This window comes from Phyllopteryx taeniolatus, chromosome 3, assembly GCF_024500385.1.
Source record: "Phyllopteryx taeniolatus isolate TA_2022b chromosome 3, UOR_Ptae_1.2, whole genome shotgun sequence".
NCBI classification, from domain to species: Eukaryota; Metazoa; Chordata; class Actinopteri; order Syngnathiformes; family Syngnathidae; genus Phyllopteryx; species Phyllopteryx taeniolatus.
This window is the reverse complement of record NC_084504.1, coordinates 13,637,468-13,657,985: the sequence shown is the minus strand read 5'-3', so window position 1 is coordinate 13,657,985 and position 20,518 is coordinate 13,637,468. Positions and strand designations below refer to the sequence as shown.

Here is a 20,518-nt window from a genome sequence, read left to right as displayed (position 1 = left end):
TTCGATAAAGCAATCCATGTTCTTTATTGTATGCGTTTTATGTGGCTTCCTATTACAGAGCCAAGATACAAAGTAAAATTAAAAATCTATGTGATCATTACCAGTCCTTATATTGCTATTTTCTCTAGTCTTTCTTTGCACAGGTTACCAGCGATGATTCCTAAAAGTAGTAAGAGTCCCAAGTTTTTGTTGGATACAAACTTCTTCCAGCAGTCCTCTGGCTTGTCCATGTCCACAGTGGAAATCTATGGAAAAGAGATACAGTGGTACCTTGACTTACAAGTGCCCCAACTTACGAGCAAACTCAAGCCACATGCTGCTTGAGTGAAGGGAAAAACATTTGAGCTATTAAGGTGCAGCGTTCCCCCGCACATTCAATCCGCAGAGTTTGGTGGGGTGAACATATCCTCCCTTATTCGCTGAAAAACTCAACTTCTGGCCATTTTCCCAGCTCGTAATTACCCTTTATAAAACCATCCATCCATTTTCTGAGCTGCTTCTCCTCACTAGGGTCGCGGGCGTGCTGGAGCCTATCCCAGCTATCATCGGGCAGGAGGCGGGGTACTCCCTGAACTGGTTGCCAGCCAATCTCAGGGCACATACAAACAAACAACCATTCACACTCACATTCACACCTACGGGCAATTTAGAGTCTCCAATTCATGCATGTTTTTGGGTGTGGGAGGAAACCGGAGTGCCCGGAGAAAACCCACGCAGGCACGGGGAGAACATGCAAACTCCACACAGGCGGGGACGGGGATTGAACCCAGGTCCTGAGAACTGTGAGGCTGACTCTCTAAGCTTTATAAAACCACTTTATTTATTTACATTCTCTTTTCCCTTGTCTTATTTTTTGTTCCAATATAGTGACATTTTGCTTTACGAAAAACATCCATCCATTTTCTTCCGCTTATCCGAGGTCGGGTTGGAGGGGCAGTAGCTTTACCAGGGATGCCCAGAGTACCCTCTCCCCAGCCACTTCCTCCAGCTCTTCCATGGGGATCCCGAGGCGTTCCCAGGCAAGCCGAGAGACGTAGTCTCTCCAGAGTGTCCTCCGTCGTCCCCGGGGTCTCTTCCCAGTGGGACCTGCCCGGAACACCTCACCAGGGAGGCATCCTAAACAGATGCCCGAACATGGTCCACTCGGACTAAATGTCCCCCGCCTCTCCCGAGACGTGGGTAAAGTTCTTCCGGATGTGGGAATTGAAACTCCTTCTGACAGGGGATCCTGCCAGACGTTCCCAGCAGACCCTCACTTTATGTTTGGGCCTGCCACGTCAGACGGGCACCTTCCCCCACCATCGGAGCCAACTCACCACCAGGTGGTGATCAGTTGACAGCTCCGCCCCTCTCTTCACCCGAGTGTCCAAGACATGCGGCCGCAAGTCTGATGACACGATCGCAAAGTCGATCATCGAACGGCAACCTAGGGTGTCCTGGTGCCAAGTGCACGTGTGGACACCCTTATGCTTGACCATGGTGTTTGTTATGGACAATCCGTGATGAGCACAGAAGTCCAATAACAGAACTCCGCTCGGGCTCCTCTCAATCACGCCCTTCCAGGTCTCACTGTCATTGCCCACGTGAGCGTTGAAGTCCCCCAGCAGAACAATGGAGTCCCCAGCACCCCCTGCGAGGACTCCAAAAAGGGTGGGTACTCTGAACTGCTGTTTGGTGCATAGGTACAAACAACAGTCAGGACCCGTCCCCCCCACCCAAAGGGGGAGGGAGGCTACCCTCTCGTCCACAATGGTGAACCCCAATGTACAGGCGCCGGGCCATGGGGCAATAAGTATACCCACACCTGCTCGGCACCTCTCACCATGGGCAACTCCAGAGAGTCCAACTCCTCTCCAGAGGACTGGTACCAGAGCCCAAGCCGTGTGTGGAGGCGAGCCCGACTATATCTAGTCGGAACTTCTTTACCTCAGACACCAGCTCAGGCTCCTTCCCTGCCAGAGGGGTGACATTCCACGTCCCTAGAGCCAGTTTCTGTAGTCGGGGATCGGATCGCCAAGGTCCCCGCCTTCGGCCACCACCCAGCTCACACTGCACCCGACCCCTATGGCCCCTCCCGCAGGTGGTGAGCCCACGGGAAGGGGGACCCACGTTATCCTTTCGGGCTGTGCCCGGCCAGGCCCCATGGGTGTAGGCCTGCCCACCAGGCGTTCGCCTTCGAGCCCCAACTCCAGGCCTAGCTCCAGAGGGGGGCCCCAGTGACCCGCGTCCGGGCAAGGGAAACGTATTTCCATTTATTTTGTTTGTCATAGGGGTTTTTGGAGCCATGCTTTGTCTGGTCCTTCACCTAGGACCTGTTTGCCCTGGGTGACCCTACCAGGGGCGTGAAGCCCCAGACAACTTAGCTCCTAGGATCATTGGGACAAACGAACTCCTCTACCACGACAAGGTGACGGCTCAAGGAGGGATACTAAAAACATGTGAAAAAGAAAAAAGAAAAAAACCAACAAATTAAAAAAAAAAAAAAGGTTGTCTTTTTTGGGGGGGTTGGAATGGATTAATGGCATTTCAATTCATTTCAATAAAATATATTTTTTCAATTTGATACGTGAATAAAGTGCAACAGTGTTGTGAGGTAGTGGACGGACGCTCACCTGGTGCACTAGGTGAAGTGTGACGGCAGAGAGGGCAGCGTAGTACGGGAGGGTCTGCTCGGCGTGGACCCCTACCGCAACCAGGCCAGCCATCATGGCCCCCATGAAGACGCTCAGCCAAGGTTTGGTCTGCTCGCCAAATCTGAGCGCCGTCGACTTGACGCCCACCTTGACGTCATCCTCCTTGTCCTAAACCACACAGACGTCTTGGACTCTGGGTTTGTCTGATCATATTACGATAATAATAATAATAACAATCATACATTGGCTTTATTATATGTTTTTCTAGATTTAGCTTGTCAGAAAGAAATTAGATGATAAATATAAGCTAAAAATGAAATTTGTGAGAAGAAGCTGTATAAGTTATTTAGAAGCAATATAGAAGAAGTGACAAATATATATATATATATATATATATATATACATATATATATATATATATATATATATACATATATATATATATATATATATATATATTTTTTTTTTTTTAAGTCGCAATCTTCAGAGAATAAAGTTGTATTTTTGGGGGGATAAAAAGTGAGAATGAGAATACATTTTTTTAGAGAAAAAGTTTTCCAGTCTATTCTTTTTGTTTTTAGAAAAAGTCTATCTACCAAGAATAATGTTTTTTAAAGAATAAGTCCTATTTTTAGTTACAAGAATATATATATATATATATATATATATATATATATATATATATATATACAGACACAGTGGGTACGGAAAGTATTCAGACCCCGTTACATTTTTTATATTGCAGCCATTTGCTAAAATCATTTAAGTTCATTTTTTTCCACATTAATGTACACACAGCACCCCATATTGACAGAAAAAATGGAATTGTTGAAATGTTTACAGATTTATTAAAAAAGAAAAAACGAAAAAAAGAAGAACCCAAAGATCACTGTGGCTGAGCTACAGAGATGCAGTCGGGAGATGAGAGAAAGTTCTAGAAAGTCAACCATCACTGCAGCCCTCCATCAGTCAGGGCTTTATGGCAGAGTAGCTCGACGGAAGCCTCTCCTCAGTGCAAGACACATGAAAGCCACCATGGAGTTTGCTAAAAAACACCTGAAAGACTCCAAGATGGTGAGAAATAAGATTCTCTGGTCTGATGAGACCAAGATAGAAATTGTTGGCCTTAATTCTAAGCAGCATATGTGGAGAAAACAAGGCACTGCTCATCACCTGTCCAATACAGTCCCAACAGTGAAGCATGGTGGTGGCAGCATCATGCATCATGTGTTTTTCAGCTGCAGGGACAGGGAGAAGGGTTGCAATCGAAGAAAAGATTAATGCGGCCAAGTACAGGGATATCCTGGTAGAAAACCTTCTCCAGAGTGCTCAGGACCTCAGTCTGGGCCAAAGTTTCACCTTCCAACAAGGCAATGACCCTAAGCACACAGCTAAAATGACGAAGGAGTGGCTTCAGAACAACTCTGTGACTGTTTTTGAATGGCCCAGCCAGAGCCCTGACTTAAACCCAATTGAGCATTCTCTGGAAAGACCTGAAAATGGCTGCCCAACAATGTTCACCATCCAACCTGACAGAACTGGAGAGGATCTGCAAGGAGGAATGGCAGATGATCCCCAAATCCAAGTGTAAAAAACTGGTTGTATCACTCCCAAAAAGACTCATGGCTGTCTTAGCTCAAACGAGTGCTTCTACTAAATACTGAGCAAAGGGTCTGAATACTTATGGCTGTGTGATATTTCAGTTTTTTAATAAATCTGCAAAAATTTCAACGATTCTGTTTTTTTTTCTGTCAATATGGGGTGTTGTGTGTACATTAATGGGAAAAAAATTAACTTAAATGATTTTAGCAAATGGCTGCAATATAAAAAAGACTGAACAGTTTTAGGGGCTCTGAATACTTTCCGCACCCACTGTGTGTGTGTGTGTGTGTGTGTGTATATATATATATATATATATATCTCATAGTGTGTTTTCACCTATTTCTATATTGCACTATATTTATTTGTAACCATACACTGATTTAAAAAAAGGGAAGTATAATTAAATTTTGGGGCTAAAATGGATTAATTGCATTTCCATTCATTTTAATAGGAAACATTACCTCGGGTTAAGAACGTTTCGGGTTACAAATGGAGTCACGGAGTCAGTTAAGTTCTTAACCTGAGGTTCTACTGTATATGTAAAAAGTCATATTCTTTAGACAATAAAATTGAAACAAAGTACTATTTTTCAGGTTAAAAAAAAGTTGTTTTCTTGAGAAAAATGTTTTGTGTTTAGAAGAAAAAATATTTCATCAAGATCATCTTTAATAATACCAGAGTAAAGTTTTTCGAGAAAGAGCAAACATTTTTGGGGGGAAAAATGACTACTTTCAACAAGAAATTACATCATCTTGAGAAAAATAAGTCCTACTTTCAAGGAAAAATTGTAATATTACAAGTCATACTTCTTTTGAGAAACGTATTTTGAGAAAATTTGTTAAATGAAATTAGTTTTTTTTTTTTTGCAAAAGTTATTTTTTTTAATGAAAATGGTCCCATATTCACAAGAACAGTTGTATTTTATTCAGCGAAAATCCTACGTGAACAAAGTTGAATTTTCCCAGCGAGGGTTCCTACGTGTATCATTGAAGAATCTATTACATTTTGGTACACTGTTTATTTCCAGAACCTCACCTGATGTGCGTAAATGGTATCGTAGATGAGCGTCCACATGACTCCGGAGAAGTAAAGGGGAAGACACACGGACCAATCGCAGGCACCTCGGACAGCAGCCCAGCCCAGGAGTGCCCCCCAGTTGAAGGCCAGACCTCAACACAAACAACAAATTTAGACTAGAGGAATACAATTGTGAAAACAAAACAAAACAATACAAAAACATTTCTTACCGAGCACCAGCTGAGGCCAGTAAGTGAGTCTCTTCATCAGTGGGTACGTGACCACAAGAGACAAGGAGGCGGCGCCAAGAGCAATGCTGAAAATACGTAAAAATAAACACAAAACATAAGATTACAAAAAAAGGAAAAACAACAGAAATTCCCGAGATACTGGATTTTTGATTCTCATTATTGGTATTATCATTATTATGGATTTAAGCCATAAACCAAAACTTAATAATCATGACTACAGAGAAGAATTTGTACCACACTGAAAATAAGCCTGTGATTAATTTGATTAAAAAAATTAATCGATTGACAGCCATAGGTTTAACTATCGCAACATCGATGCTAGTTTTCTTATCTATGGCGTTTTTCATTGTGTGTTAGCAAAAGGCTAGCAGAGTTTCATGAAAGGCAAAGTTATGTGGTTTAGTTAAATACACATGTAATTCTATTTGTTTAGTTTTCCAGTAAATTTTACCTGAGAGTGGCAATAAACAGCCTGAAGCCTCTTTTTTTTCGAAGGATTTTTCATTAACTGGCAAACTGCTGCTTGTTGTGAAATGAGTTGAGTTCACTGCCACCATTTAGCGCTTGTATCTAAAAAAATGTATACGCAAGCTAAAGCAAATAATCGGGTGAGTGACTGCTCATATCTAGAAGAAAATCACAAGTCGAGTCACTCGTATCTCAAGGAACCAATGTATTCACAGGCATATACACCAGCTGAAATAAGTATTTAACACGTCATCATTTTTCTCACTAAATATATTTCCAAAGGTGCTATTGACATGAAAATTTCACCGGATGTTGGGAACAACCCAAGTAATCCATATATACAAAGAAAGTAGCACAAATAATATCAGAAATTAAGTTATGTGTCATAATGTGAAATGACATAGGGAGAAAGTACTGAACACGCCAACTGGTATTTATTTAATACTTTGTACAAAAGCCTTTGTTTGCAATGACAGCTTCAAGGGGCCTCCTGTATGGAGAAACTCGTTGCATGCATTGCGCTGGTGTGATTTTGGCCCATTCCTCCACACAAGCAGTCTTCAAATCTTGAAGGTTCTGTGGGCTTCTTTTATGGACCTTGAGTTGCAGTTCTTTCCATAGATTGGGCCATTCTAGCAGCTTTTTTTTTTCTTTGAAACCAATTGAGAGTTTCCTTGGCAGTATGTTTTGGATCATTACCCTGCTGAAATGTCCACCCTCGTATAATTTTCATCATCTTCATAGATTGCAGCAGATTTTTGTCAAGAATGTCTCGGTACATTTGCCCATTCATCCTTCCTTCAATTATGTGAAGTTTACCAGTACCATTTGCTGAAAAGCAGCCCCACACCATCATGAATTTCACTGTTGGTATGCTGTTTTTAGGGTGATGTGCAGTGGCATTTCTCTTCCAAACGTGGTGTGCATTATGGCATCCAAACAGTTCAATGTTGCTCTCATCCGACCAGACTATTCTCTCCCAGTATTTAACTGGCTTGTCCAAATGTTGTTCAGCAAACCTTTAACGAGCTTGGACATGCTTTTTTTTCCAGCAATGAGGTCATGCACGGTGTGCTTGCATACAGGCCATGGTAGCAGAGTGCATTACTCACTGTTTTCCTTGTGACAACAGCACCTGCTAATTCCAGGTTTTTTTAAGCTCTCCACAGGTGGTCCTTGGGTCTTGGACAACTCTTCTGATTAGTCTTTGCACTCCTCTGTCAGAAATCTTGCGAGGAGCACCTGATCAAGGCAAATGTATGGTGGTATGATTGGCTTTCCACTTGCGTATTTTGGCCCCAACCGTGCTCACTTGAACATGCTGAACCTTAGATATGCACCTGTAACCAATGCCATCGTTATGTTTTGCAACAATTACTGGTCTTGAGAGAGTTGCTTTTACCCATCATGAGATGTGTCTCAACCCACACCTTAGCAATGAGACCTTTTTGTAGGCCATCAATTAGGACTGAACCAGCTGATATTCATTTGCACTGACAAGGGGCTGGATTGCTGTTTGATAGATAGATTTTAGGTGTTGTCTTGGCTTTCCATGCCTACTGGCACCTCCCTTTCATCATGTGCTCAATAGTTTTTCCCTGTGTCATTTTACATTATTACACACAACTTAATTTCTGATCTTATTTGTTCTTTCTTTGTATGTATGGATTACTTGGATTACAGCATTCTATAAAATTGAACATATTAACTTTTATCCGAAATAAAAAAATAAAAAACACATTGGGTTCCATCTTGTGTATTTTACTTTACATGTTTACTCCTACACTAACGTACTCAGGAGTCATCAGTAGCTACCTGTAATAGTTGAGGCAGACAAGCACACCGAGAGAGAGCGACAGCTGCCCTCCCAAGAACAGCAGAGCCTGTAGACGGGAAACGTCCCCACACGCGATGGGCCTCGAGGCTGTCCGGCTCACCTGCATGGCCAAATGGATCAGAACAGCGTGTGGTGTGAGGTCCATTTAAAAACGAGGACGTGACAGTACCTTCTTGTCAAAGTCTTTGTCCCACATGTCGTTGATGGTGCACCCGGCGCCTCGCATCAGCACGGCGCCCGTACCGAACAGGGCCAGCATCCCCAAGTCCGGAAGGGAGCCCGGCTCGGCGGCTAGGGCGATGCTCCACGTGCACGGAAGGTACAGCAGCCATGTGCCTTACCATGCACAAAGGGTCAGTCAATCAAGTACAAAATTTTGGGAATAAAGATAACGAATGAGTGCCTAGGGGTTAAACAATACATGTTTTTCTCAAAAGTATGACTTTTTTCCTTTAAGAAAAATTTATTTGTTTTCTTAAAATTGTGACGTTTTATAGAATAATAAATGAATATTTATAATATAGAATTTTCCCTTGAAAAACAAATATTTCCCTAGAAAAAAAATATTTTCCAAAGAAAACAACCTTTCTTAGGCTATGGCAATATCAGGTGATATAATCCAGCCCAACGGAGTGTCTGCATTTTCTTCTTGAAAAATAAAATTTATGAACATATTTGAGTGCGAGTATGACTTTTTCCTCACATAAACTTTTCTAAAAAAAAAAATATATATATATATATATATATATTTGCACAATTGTTTTTTGTCAATGTCTTTGTCTCCAAAGTGTTCTGTAAATTGACTGTCTGTTGTACTAGAGCGGCTCCAACTACCGGAGAGAAATTCCTTGTGTGTTTGGACATACTTGCCAAATAAAGATGATTCTGATTCTGATATATATATATATATATATATATATATATATATATATACACACACACACACACACATGTATATATATATATATACACACACACACACACACACATAGTATACAGTGGGTACAGAAAGTATTCAGACAGATAATAAAGAGTGAAAAATTTAAGGGGGTCTGAATATTTTCCATACACACTGTGTGTGTGTGTATATAAATAAATTATAAATATATATATGTGAGAGAGAGAGAGAGAGAGAGAGAGAGGGGGGGGGGGAGGAGATCTGGCAGTCTGCAAATAGAAATAATTGTGATAATCCTAATTGACCTAAAACAGTAAAGTCATATTTCATGTCCATCCATAAGCTTCAACCGCTCAAAAATTCAGATGCTCACATCATCACCAGTACCCCCTCGTTTCACCACATCACTCCTGTCATCCAGCAGCTTCCCTGGCTCCGCCTCAAATATGACATTGACGTTAAGATTCTGCTCCTCACCTTTAAGGTCATCAATAACCTAACCTAACCTAACCAGTCGGCCACCGTGCCGCTAGTAAGACTATGTCTTTTTTAAATGCAAAAGTACACTGATTTTGGGGGTGAAAATGTAATCCCCCCTTGACAGAATATGCTTTTCCAGAAAAAAAGTACAACTTTATTCTTGTAATATTACAACTTTGTGTCTCAAAAAATTATCAAGATCAAATTTTGCCACACCATGCTTTACATTAGACAGCAACCATCGGTGTCTTTCATTATATTTAACTGTCACTGTTCCGTAATTATCACCATTACTTTTCTTTTTTTTATGTTATGTGACAGAAGAGTCTCTGCTAGGATGAAGGGCAAAGTTTATAAAACAGTGGTGAGGCCAGCCATGATGTTCGGATTAGAGACAGTGGCGCTGAAGAGACAACAGGAAGCAGAGCTGGAGGTAGCGGAAATGAAGATGTTGAGGTTCGCTCTCGGAGTGACCACGTTGGATAAAATTAGAAATGAGCTCATCAGAGGGACAGCCAAGGTTCGATGTTTTGGAGACAAAGTTAGAGCGAGCAGACTTCGATGGTTTGGACACGTCCAGAGGAGAAATAGTGAGTATATTGATAGAAGGATGATGAGGATGGAGCTGCCAGGCAAGAGAGCTAGAGGAAGACCAAAGAGAAGGTTGATGGATGTCGTGAGAGAAGACATGAGGGCAGTTGGTGTTTGAGAAGAGGATGCAGGAGATAGGCTTACATGGAAAAACATGATGCGCTATGGTGACCCCTAAAGGGACTAGCCGAAAGGAAAAGAAGACTTTTCTTTTTTTTAAATCTACTGCCTTAGTAAGTGACATCGTCCACTTATACTCAAGTTAACACAAAAGGTTACTTTCCTAATAAAAGTCTCTGCACTCAACAGACACATCCCCACTCAGAACTATCAGATCTCAACTGATTATGTACCTAATATTGTGACCAGTGAAGAGTTAAAATACACACCTATTGGTTTGTCCAGTCTCATCAAGCGAAGATATGGCTGGACGGGCCCCGGGGCTGCGTTCACTATCGCTGCTGCGGACACGCTGAATGTTCTCCTTCCATGACCAACTAATGACCGGATATTTCTGTGGATGCCGGGACGCACACGGAACGTGTCGGAGCGTGGCTCTTTCCCGTGGGGGAGCGTATAGAGGCCGGACAGGCAGCCAGGATGCCAGTGGAACCTCCTGAGGGCAGTCAGAGTATCCCAGCAGGTGGGTTTGGTTGAGAGCATGGTGGGTCTCTGGGTTTAGGGGGGTGTCTCATTCACTGTTTGGCTCCATCAATAGGCCTATGACAGACACACACACACACATTGACTAAGAGATATGCAAGAGCAGCCAATGTCTTTGTTACAGCAGAATCACAGTTGTGTGTTTTTTTTGTTTTTGTTTTACTTTTCTGTGTGTGCTTGTAACAATTGACCTGACTGGTAAGCGCATCTGCCTCACAGTTCTGAGGACCGTTGTTCAAATCCCGGCCCCGCCTGTCCTCGTCCCCCATGTTTGCATGTTCTCCCCATGCCTGCATGGGTTTTCTCGAGGTACTCCGATTTCCTCCCACATCCCAAAAACATGCGTGATAGGTTGATTGAAGAGTCTAAATTTCCTGTAGGTGTGAATGTGAGTGCGAATGGTTGTTTGTTTCTATGTGCCCTGCGATTGGCTGGAAACCAGTTCAGGGTGTACCCCACCTCTCGCCCGAAGATAGCTGGGATAAGCTCCAGCACTCCCGCGACCCTAGTGAGGACAAGCGGTATAGAAAATGGATGGATGGATGGCTTGTTCTCACTCCCGCGATTTCGCAAGTTCTTTAAGCGGTCATTTTTTAATGGATTTTTAGAGAATAGTGATTTGTCGTCTTACAAGTGACCCGACTTTTCGAGATACAAGCCGTACCTTGCTCGATTTTTTTTTTTAGTTACGAGCATTAAATAGTGGCAGCAACCTTTAGAACAAGCAGCAGTTTGGCAGATAGTGAACAAATCTTTAAAAGAAGCTTCAAGCTGTTTATACTGTATAGTGTAGAGTGCTGTCTTCCTTATTTAAAACTTGTCGTAATCATTTTTGTTGGTATTTTTTGGGTGGCTGGAACAGATATGAGCACACCCAAGCAGGAGCAGCTGTAAGCCACAGCTCACGCCCAGACACACGCAAACTGCTCCACATTACGCGCAATGCACCAGGCTCCGCCTCTTAAAAACATATCTAACACGGATATTCTACAACAGGTACAATATTTGAGATACATTTGATGATTCCAATGTTTTTTTGTGATCAAATACGTTCATAATGTGTTTTAAAAATATGTTTTAATCAGTTAAAGTGTGTGAAGCGTTAATGTCAGTTCGTTTAGGGTTCCGATTTACGTACTGACTCGGGTTACATCGTCTCCTTTACAGAACCGGGACTACGTCGTAAATCGAGGACGCCTGTACAGTGTCATTTTGACGTGAAACAGTCGCAGTGAGTTCAGAGACATTACAAGTTAAAAGAACCAAATAGATATCGATAGATGGCAAAAGCAAAATGTAGGCGTCAAACTCATAAACTACCTTTCACGTTTGTGTCACTGGTCGCTTGCTTGTTGGCTGATCCGTTCCAAAATGGATTCGTACGGAAACAATTTTTGCACTGGGGTGTCAAACAGAAAACAAGTCATGACAATTTTAAAATAAATTAACATACAAAAGGACTTCGGGTAAGTGTAAAAATAATATTTGGAGCTAATTGTCATAAATTAACTTTGAGGTCGCTTACATAGATATGAAGAGTAGCTAATGAATGTTAGCAACCCGATTAATCAACGTGCCTACAAACCGGCCATATTGCAAAGGTCGACGTTGCGATGAAAGGCAATTCATGAACATTTAAATTAAGAAATAACTTGCTCAATTCTCAATATATTTTCACGAGGTTTACTTATTTGGGTCAAAACCAAAACGTATTCTATCAATAGAGACGTTTCTTTTTTTTAATTATTTATTTAGTCAGAAAAATTCCCTGTACCCGTGAACGTTATCCCAGTTTATCCTCGTTGCGATTGTACGGCGTTGTGAGCAACCGTATGCAGTACAATTTGCTGGCATCCTTGGCCTTTTGGTTTTCTTGGCGGCCACACAAATGGAATACGATGACTTCTTTGACCTCCCTAGCTTAGCGTTATTATAGGCACGCAGATCAAAAGGGGCGTCGTAGCTACCTCTTCATCTCTGTGTCGCTTTCGCTTTGGCGTAGTCCGTTCTGAAATAGCTCCGGGCAAAAATCAAAGCGTCACCATGGACGTGTAACAGAAACAAAGTCATAATGGAGACAAAGTAGACGAAATACCAAGTTTAAAACAAATAGACACAATATTTTTTCGTATAAGTGTTGAGAAAACGATTAAGGGGACATTTTTACACATTACCGCTGATGTTTGTGTGACTTCGTCGGTTCCTGTCGGAATGGCTAATAAATCGATATTTAAAGAACACTTGCACGACGCTGAATGCCTTCCACTGGGGGCACTGTCGTCAATGGATTGATACGAGGTGGAATTAATAGTCAACAAAATTTGCGATTTTTGTACATTTTGTACACTTGTTTTCTGTTATTTTTAAGAATATTGACCAAAGACGTTTATCAAAGGATTAACCCCGCTTTTCACATTAAAATCTAAAAAGGATTGTGACGATTCTGTGCATTGTGATAGCACAACTTCCGACCGGGTGCCTTCAGTATAAAAGCTAGCAGGCGCTTTGGTGTAACAAAACAGTGCGACGACTCGTGGGCAAGGCCTTTTACTGCGAAGGAGCGAAGAGATTGACCGGAAGCTGTCTTGCGGCACGCGATGGTCGGTCATCGCTCGCTCGAAAAATGGCGGAAATGTGTGCAGCTTTAGGAAGGTCTTCTATTCGAGGCGCTGCAGTATAAACCTCGAACCCTGGACCATTTCCAGGTGAGCATGTGTAGTGTATTCACGGAGCACTGAACTGTGTTCCTTTATACCGTTACGGCCTTTGGTCTTCCATTTAAACACAGCCCGCCTCGATTGGAAGTTCTACTTGCCCACTTTATAGTCACTTTTGCTATTGTTGTAGGTCAACATAGTGGCTCTGCATTGACTATTAAATGCATATCAAAGCATTTTATTACCGTGCCTCCGATATATTGTATTGACTACTACATGCTTCTCCTATCGTTCCAGCCAATATGCTAAACGCGCATGCCAGCCTGCTCCACACTTGCATGCGTTGTTGTGGTGTGTTCAATTGGCTTTCACTTGTGGTTACTGTGGCTACTGTGGGATCACTTAACACCTTTTATTGAAGTCACGACGAGACAAGATGGGGTTTGCCACGGGTGTTATTTAAAAGTAGGGCATGACAAGCATGGAAAAAACGTTTTGGACTCGTTAGTTGAGCGAGAGCGTTTTGCCGTAATGTGCATGTAGCAAGACTTCATATTGTGGTTCGTTAGACCATAGTTTACCCAACCTGAGGGTCCCAAATTTACAATGGTACGATTTTGTATTGGCCGGCTGGATGATGCTCAGAGTAAGGGTGGCACCTTGTACAATAGAAATAAACAGAACCACTAGAAATATTCTGCAATCCATAAGTCTGCGTCACGCGTTTAGATGTCCCACAATTACTGTAATGCGATCGTTCCTTGGAAATTCATCAAATGGTAGTATAGCAGAGCAACTACAAATAATCCACCGTCATAAAAAGGTCCATGGCACATTCGTTCAGGCACGTGTCATTGTTTGTAATTCTGTTAACATCTACATGCAATTCAATTTTGATCTTCAAAACGTGAGCTTGTTGAGTCCAATAGTAGCAAAAACATTTTCCCTGCTTCAATGCAGGATTCTACATTTCATGTTATGATTCTACATTTCATTTTATGATGACAGGGGCTGAATTTTTAGAGACCATGCAGCCGTCCATTTTCCATACCGCTTGTCCTCACTTGAGTCGCAGGCGTGCGGAAGCCAATCTCAACTATTTTCGGGTGAGAGGTGGGGTACACCCTGATTTGGTCGCCAGCCAATCGCAGGGCACATAGAAACAAACAACCGTTCGCACTCACATTCAAAGGGAAATTTAGAGTCTTCAATTAACCTATCATGCATGTTTTTGACGTGGGAGGAAACCGGAGTACCTAGAGTACCTATGTTTTCGCTCTGTCACAAAATACAGCAAAGGGGAAGGGATTCGAGAAGCGCTTTCCATTATACATGGGGTCAAAAAAACCTTACATTTAAATCCACACTTCTTATTTTCGGGTGTTATGTCTGAGGGGTTAGGATTACCTTTCGAGGGTCAGAAAATCATTGCCTTCTCAACTTTGCTAACACACCGCCTGAATCTTTTGAAATGGAAAGAGGCCGCCTCACCTACAGTATCCTATTGGGTCAAAGATGTGCTTTTTAATCTTAAACTTCGCAAAATTAGATGTATGATCATGAGAGGCTCTGAACAAAGGTTTCCTCAGGTGTGGAGGCCTTTTTTGACATTATTTAACCAACCATCAACAAAGGTAAAAGAATGAATCTTTGTATAGTATTCTGGCATATTTACACACACAAGATCTACATGTACACGTTTGTTTCACGGACTATTTTTTGTCACAGTGGGGAAGGGGGTGTTGAGTTTTGTGCGGGGTTGGATTTGGTTTTCCTTTTTTTGTATATCTGTGTGTTATCTAAACTTCAACAAATAACGTAATTTGAAACAAAAAATAGTTACAGCGATTTCTCCTCTTGCTGTTCTAATAATGATAACCACACCACATTGCACAATAGAAATAAACAGAGCAACCAGAAATGATCTACATCGTAAAATAAAAAGTCCTCACCGTGCTCTGGCACGCTGTGTACATTTCCTATAATTAACGCGATTGCTCCTTTCAGCAGTAATGGTTAGGTTGATGATAATCGCCACTATGCACAATATAAGTAAATAAAATGACTACAAATAATCCACAGTTGGAAAAATATTAAAATAGTTAACACCTTTGGGGCGGCACGGTTGCGACTGGTTAGAGCGTCCGCTTCACAGTTCTGAGGACCCGGGTTCAATACCCGGCCCCGCCTGTGTGGCGTTTGCATGTTCTCCCCGTGCCTGTGTGGGTTATCTCCCGGCACTCCGGTTTCCTCTCACATCCCAAAAACATGCATGGTAGGTTAATTGACAACTCTAAATTGCCCGTAGGAGTGCATGTGAGTGCCAATGGTTGGTTGTTTGTATGTGCCCTGCAATTGGCTGGCAACCATTTCAGGGTGTACCCCGTCTCCTGCCCGATGACAGCTGGGATAGGCTCCAGCACGCCCGCGACCCTAGTGACGAGAAGCGGCTCAGAAAATGGATGGATGGATGGAACACCTTTGGGAAATTATTGATTATAACCAGCATGTTAAAAATTATCACCAAATGACATGCCTGTATTGTGTGCTTTAAAATGACTGCCTAGGTTGTGTCACTGTGATGACCTCCTACAACGGGATGCAAAAAGAAGAGGACGATGACAACACCATGCACAACAAATCCACCCCTCAAGAGCCCACCCAGTCATTCCAGTGCAGCCGTTGTCCACTCAACTTCATGTCCGAGGTCTTCCTGTTTGAACACCTCAGTCATGTCCACGGCTCTGATCTAGAGTTGAATAACCATGCCAAGAAAGGCTCTCCTCAAAGCACCCCGGAAAGCCCACTTGGCGGTCTTCAAACCAGTCCCTCGGAGGTTTTGAACCACCGTGAAGATGGAAAGATTTTGAAAGATGATGTAACCGAAATGCCAGAGATTGAAATAATGGCAGTGTCAGCCAACCATCATGATCAAGAAGAAGAAGGTAAAGAGGTACATTTCCTTTCTACCTCAAGAGAGACTCTTAACTCATCCAAGGATCTGAAAACATACAAAAAGATGCTACAAACCTCCACCATCAGCAACTACTTTACAGTCACCGATAGCCAACAAGACATGTCAGACAATGAATCAGACAACATGTCAGATGACGTTGCCGCTTCCCAGTCCACAATCGACATATCGAACAACATGACTTACTTGCGGGAGGACCACCTCTACCATGCCGATTTGACGCGCCCCATCTTTCCAGCATCCGCTTTGGAGAGCAAGAGAACCTCCAACGCAGACAAGACAACACTAGAATCGACAGACAAGAAGGAGCTGTCCTTCGAAGTAAGTGAAGATGACGAAGACAAGCAGGTTAGCCCCTCGACCTACAGCTGCAAGCACTGTAGTCACAAAGACGGCAGCTTAAAACACATGTCTGTTCATTACCATAAAACCCACCCGTACATACGCTACAACTCTGACTACATCCAGGACTGGAATGATCAAAGTGCCACCTTCCGATGTTTGGTGTGCCCCGTTGAGTTCCTGAATGAAGATGACCTCAGGAAGCACTGGAGCGACGAGCATGCTGGGTCCCCGGATATTTTCACTTTGGAACTACACCAAATCAACTTGGTGTTTAAATGTTTCACCTGTGTGTTTACTACCAACACTTTGGAAATGCTTAGAGAGCATTATAAAGATAGGCATCCCATGGACAAGACACTTAATACATTGATGTTCCTCAAATACATTTCGACTCAACGCAGAGAAGACCTGTCTCCCGTCAAGACCCCCGGTTTAGAAACAACAGAGCCCAATGTAGCCTTGTACCAATGCAAGAGCTGCCCATTTCGTCACAAGTCCGTCATCGTCTTGCAAGTCCATTACCAAAAAAATCACCTCGAAGAAGCTGTCACCATTGACAAGATAAAACAACAGGCTGGCGTTTCACAGAAAAAGAGGCTAGAATGTCCAAGCTCAGATGTGCAAATAAAATCCAAGGACAAAGTTGAGACCCTAGAAGCTATGTTGGAATCGTCTATACCTGAGAAAGTCAGAGAAAGCTCAGAAGCTCAGACAAAAACCAAGTACAAAGTTAAGATCCTTGAAGCTAAGCCAGAATCTTTTATACCCAAGAAGGTTCAAGAAAGACCCGAAGCTCAAACGAAAACCAAGGACAAAGTTAAGATCCCAAAAGCCAAGTCAGAATCATCTATACCAGGGAAAGTTCAAGAAAGCTCCGAAGCCCAAACGAAAACCAGGGACAAAGTTCAGATCATAGAATCTCAGTCGGAATTGTCTATTCATGAGAAAGTCAGAAAAAGCTCCAAAGTTCAAACGAAAACCGAGGACAAAGTTAAGATCTTAGAAGCTAAATCAAAAACTCTTATAACAGAGAGAGTCGACTCCCCAGAGGACCCAAACAAAGTAGTTGATTCAACCCCTGAACAAACTCATAAAGCCGAGGGGTACATCCAGAATCGGGTGGTTAGAACATCATCGCTCAATTCCATTGCTGCTAAATATAAAGAATTTAAGGTAAAGCGCAAATTGACGCCTTCAAACATTTACGCGAGTCCTGAGAATTTGTATTTCTGCTATAAGTGCAACTACGGGAATCCCACCATCAAAGGAGTTATGGTCCACCAGTTTCGAACACACAATAAACTCCGGACCACCAGTGAACACATTGTGGGCTACACGACTAAGATTCACAGTAGGTTGCGAAAATCCATATCTCACACAGAGGATCCGTCTTTTCCTCCCTTGCTGCCTCTTCCCATCTTGAACGAGGGTGACGAGCACACGTTTTTCTGCCACTTTTGCCACTACCGGCGGAGCACTGTCTCCAAGGTGGTCCAGCACTATGTCAGGAGGCACAATGGCCTGGTGGCCACACCCAAAGAGATTCAAGCGTACACGTTTAGAACTCTGGAGCTGTTGCAGAAAACTGATGTCAGCGAGAAAGCCCAACATAAAAAGACAGCAAAAAAACAACAAGTCCCACAGAAGTTAAAGAGCCTCCAGTGCAAGGGTTGCACTTACAAGACTCACAACCCAAGTCTTTTGCGGATACACATTCGCAAGTGCCACCGAGGAAATCACTCCAGTTCAGGCGTTTTAAAAGTGTACCTCAAGCAAGGGAATGTACAATCCGGCTACCAGTGCGATTTATGCCCATTTTCCCACCAGAAATCCACCACGTTGTATAAACACTACCGCAAGGAACACCCCGAGAGCAGGTCCAGCCTGGATTTCATCACCACCCGCTTAAAGGAAGGCCACAAAAGCTCTCCTGTTAAAAAGAATATCCAGATAAAACATCTGAACGATAGGGATGAAAGCAACATCACCAGGCAGAGTGACACCAGGACTTATTCGTGCCGAGCATGTTCATTCCAAGGGACCTCAGTGGCAGGCATTATGGACCATTACCACGCTGTCCACCCCTGGTGCTTAAAGGAAAATGGCTTAGTGCCCGGTGTGGGCAGCCGGAACAAGGCAAGCAGTAGCAAGAACGAAGACGGCCACCAGGAACTGCTCAGCTGCTTCAACGACTACCAGATCCCTCTCGATTCCCCGAGTATGTCACCGGAACGCAACAAATCACACCAGTCCCCAACCCAGGAGGACAGCAACAGCGCTTCCAAAGAATCCAAACATGGTGTTGATCTGGATGAAGAAACCCACGTGCACGTCTTCAAGTGTCCGTACTGCACCTACGTTAACACCAAGCATCAGGGGGTCCTCACTCACTGCCAGATGAGGCACTCGGCCCTCCAGTCTCAAGCAGACAGCCTGTATGTGGATGAGGTGCACTTGCGCAACTGGGAAATGAAGCAGAAGGACCAGGAGGGCGATGCATTGCACTTCCGCGGCTACATGTGTGAACTCTGCCCACAGACCCATGAGACTAGGGAGAAGCTAAGGAGACACCGGGAGAAGGACCATGGCGAAACCCCGCCGGACGCCACTCGCGTGCCGAAGGCAAGAAAAATGCATGTTAACATTCCCAAAAGCGTCTCTTACAAAATCAAAATGACACTTTTCAGGTGTCAGCAGTGCACGCACAGCTGCAGCAACAAGATAGCCTTTGGTCGTCACATGCGCTTAAAGCACAACAGTGCCGCTTTTCAGGATAGTCGCTACAGTTGCGTCCTGTGCTCCAATTCCTACTACAAGAAGAAACGCCTCGGGGGCCATTACAAGGATAAGCACGGCCAGGACGCCTACCTGAAACACTTTTTACCACTCTACGAGCAGGTCCCTGATACGCCACCAGAACCCAAGGACAACTCTGTAACCAAGAGCAAAAGACTAGTCTATAAGTGTCCGCGTTGCCCTTATTTCAACTCACGCATGCACGGCATGGCCACACACTGCCAGATGATGCATCCCGACCTTAAAGTCCGAATGAACGAGTTTGAAAGGAATGAGATCATCATAAGTAGCAACTACCAGGCGGGCACCAACAACAAGCGAGGCTACTTGTGCAACTTGTGTATAGGGGTTTCCGTGTCCCTCAAGAAACTTGCCATCCACTGCGCCAATAGGCACGGCGGGGCTTCCAAGCGGGAAAAGGAAAATTCTGCGTCTGAAGATCTTCATTCTCGGGCATCGTTATTGGAGGCTACCTCTTTGATTGATGCGAATCCTGATGGAAAACTGCCTAAAAAAGTGGGGGAGTCATACTTTGTGTACAAGTGCTTGCTGTGTTCTTATTCGTCGGTCATCCGGAAACGCCTGGGAGGCCATTACACCAAACGGCACGGAAAGACTGCCTTCCTCAAACACTTTGCCCCGCTGTACCTTCGCAAAGTCAAAAAGCCACATTCGACTCCAGAGGTAGCTGTCTCTGAACCACCAGAAAACCCTCCGGAAGAAGGAGAGGAATTGCTGTACCAATGCCAGATGTGTGAGTACAAAACCTGGGCGCGCCGCTACCTGACGTATCACTACAATAATACCCACAAACTTGATGTGGAGACTAGAGACAGGCTGTTGAAGGAGTACAATAAACGCAAAAGACCTCCCCCTCAGGATCTTCCTCCAGACTTGGAGCAAAGCCTGCAAGATCCCGAGCAGACAGCCCCGACTAGATGCATGAAGTGCCCAGACTTGACCTTGGATTCGCCGCAGCTTCTACTCTCCCACTACTGTGCTGTCCACCGCGCCGATCGCCGCATGGACTTCACTGTGATCCACCCGGCGGGCCGCGCCACGGGCGTGTACCGATGCATGCGGTGCCACAAGACGCTGAATGGGATCAGGAAGCTGGGGCGACACCTTGATCAGCACCGGGAGAAGAGTTTGTTTGAGCTCAAGGCCAAAAAGAAGATGGCATCGCCACTTGGGAAGAAGATGGTCAAATCGGTAAGTCATCACTTTCTGGTTTGATTACAGTAAGTCTAAATGAAAAGGGACATTTTCCAAACAATATCTGAGCATTTAGTTTAAGGCCATGTCA

The 20,518-nt window shown here is 43.7% G+C and overlaps 2 protein-coding genes across 6 annotated transcripts in view; one reads left to right on the top strand and one right to left on the bottom strand.

The window, feature by feature from the left end:
• Positions 1–12,675, bottom strand: coq2 (coenzyme Q2 4-hydroxybenzoate polyprenyltransferase). 4 transcript variants are annotated; one of them, XM_061767080.1, is made up of 9 exons: positions 12,615–12,675; positions 11,761–11,839; positions 10,167–10,497; positions 7,978–8,144; positions 7,787–7,908; positions 5,483–5,568; positions 5,271–5,404; positions 2,613–2,801; positions 1–245 (listed from the first exon to the last, which is right to left on the bottom strand). In XM_061767080.1, the coding sequence occupies exons 3-9, from the start codon at positions 10,438–10,440 to the stop codon at positions 108–110; spliced, it is 1,110 nt and encodes a 369-aa protein (XP_061623064.1). In that variant the 5' UTR covers positions 10,441–10,497; positions 11,761–11,839; positions 12,615–12,675; the 3' UTR covers positions 1–107. The 4 variants fall into 4 exon arrangements, with proteins under 4 accessions (XP_061623064.1, XP_061623063.1, XP_061623065.1 ...); XM_061767079.1 differs by lacking the exon at positions 12,615–12,675 and adding an exon at positions 12,408–12,564; XM_061767081.1 differs by lacking the exon at positions 12,615–12,675 and adding an exon at positions 12,215–12,304.
• LOC133474906 (zinc finger protein 462-like) overlaps positions 11,377–20,518 on the top strand; it is a 24,475-nt gene continuing 15,333 nt past the window's right edge. Inside the window, exons 1-2 of one of the 2 annotated variants that reach the window (XM_061767059.1) lie at positions 11,377–11,436; positions 15,665–20,424. In XM_061767059.1, the coding sequence (XP_061623043.1) occupies positions 15,679–20,424 (4,746 nt within the window). In that variant the 5' untranslated portion in view covers positions 11,377–11,436; positions 15,665–15,678. Of the gene's footprint in view, positions 11,437–12,815; positions 13,146–15,664; positions 20,425–20,518 lie in introns of those variants that run through there. The other variant, XM_061767058.1, reaches the window with a different exon arrangement.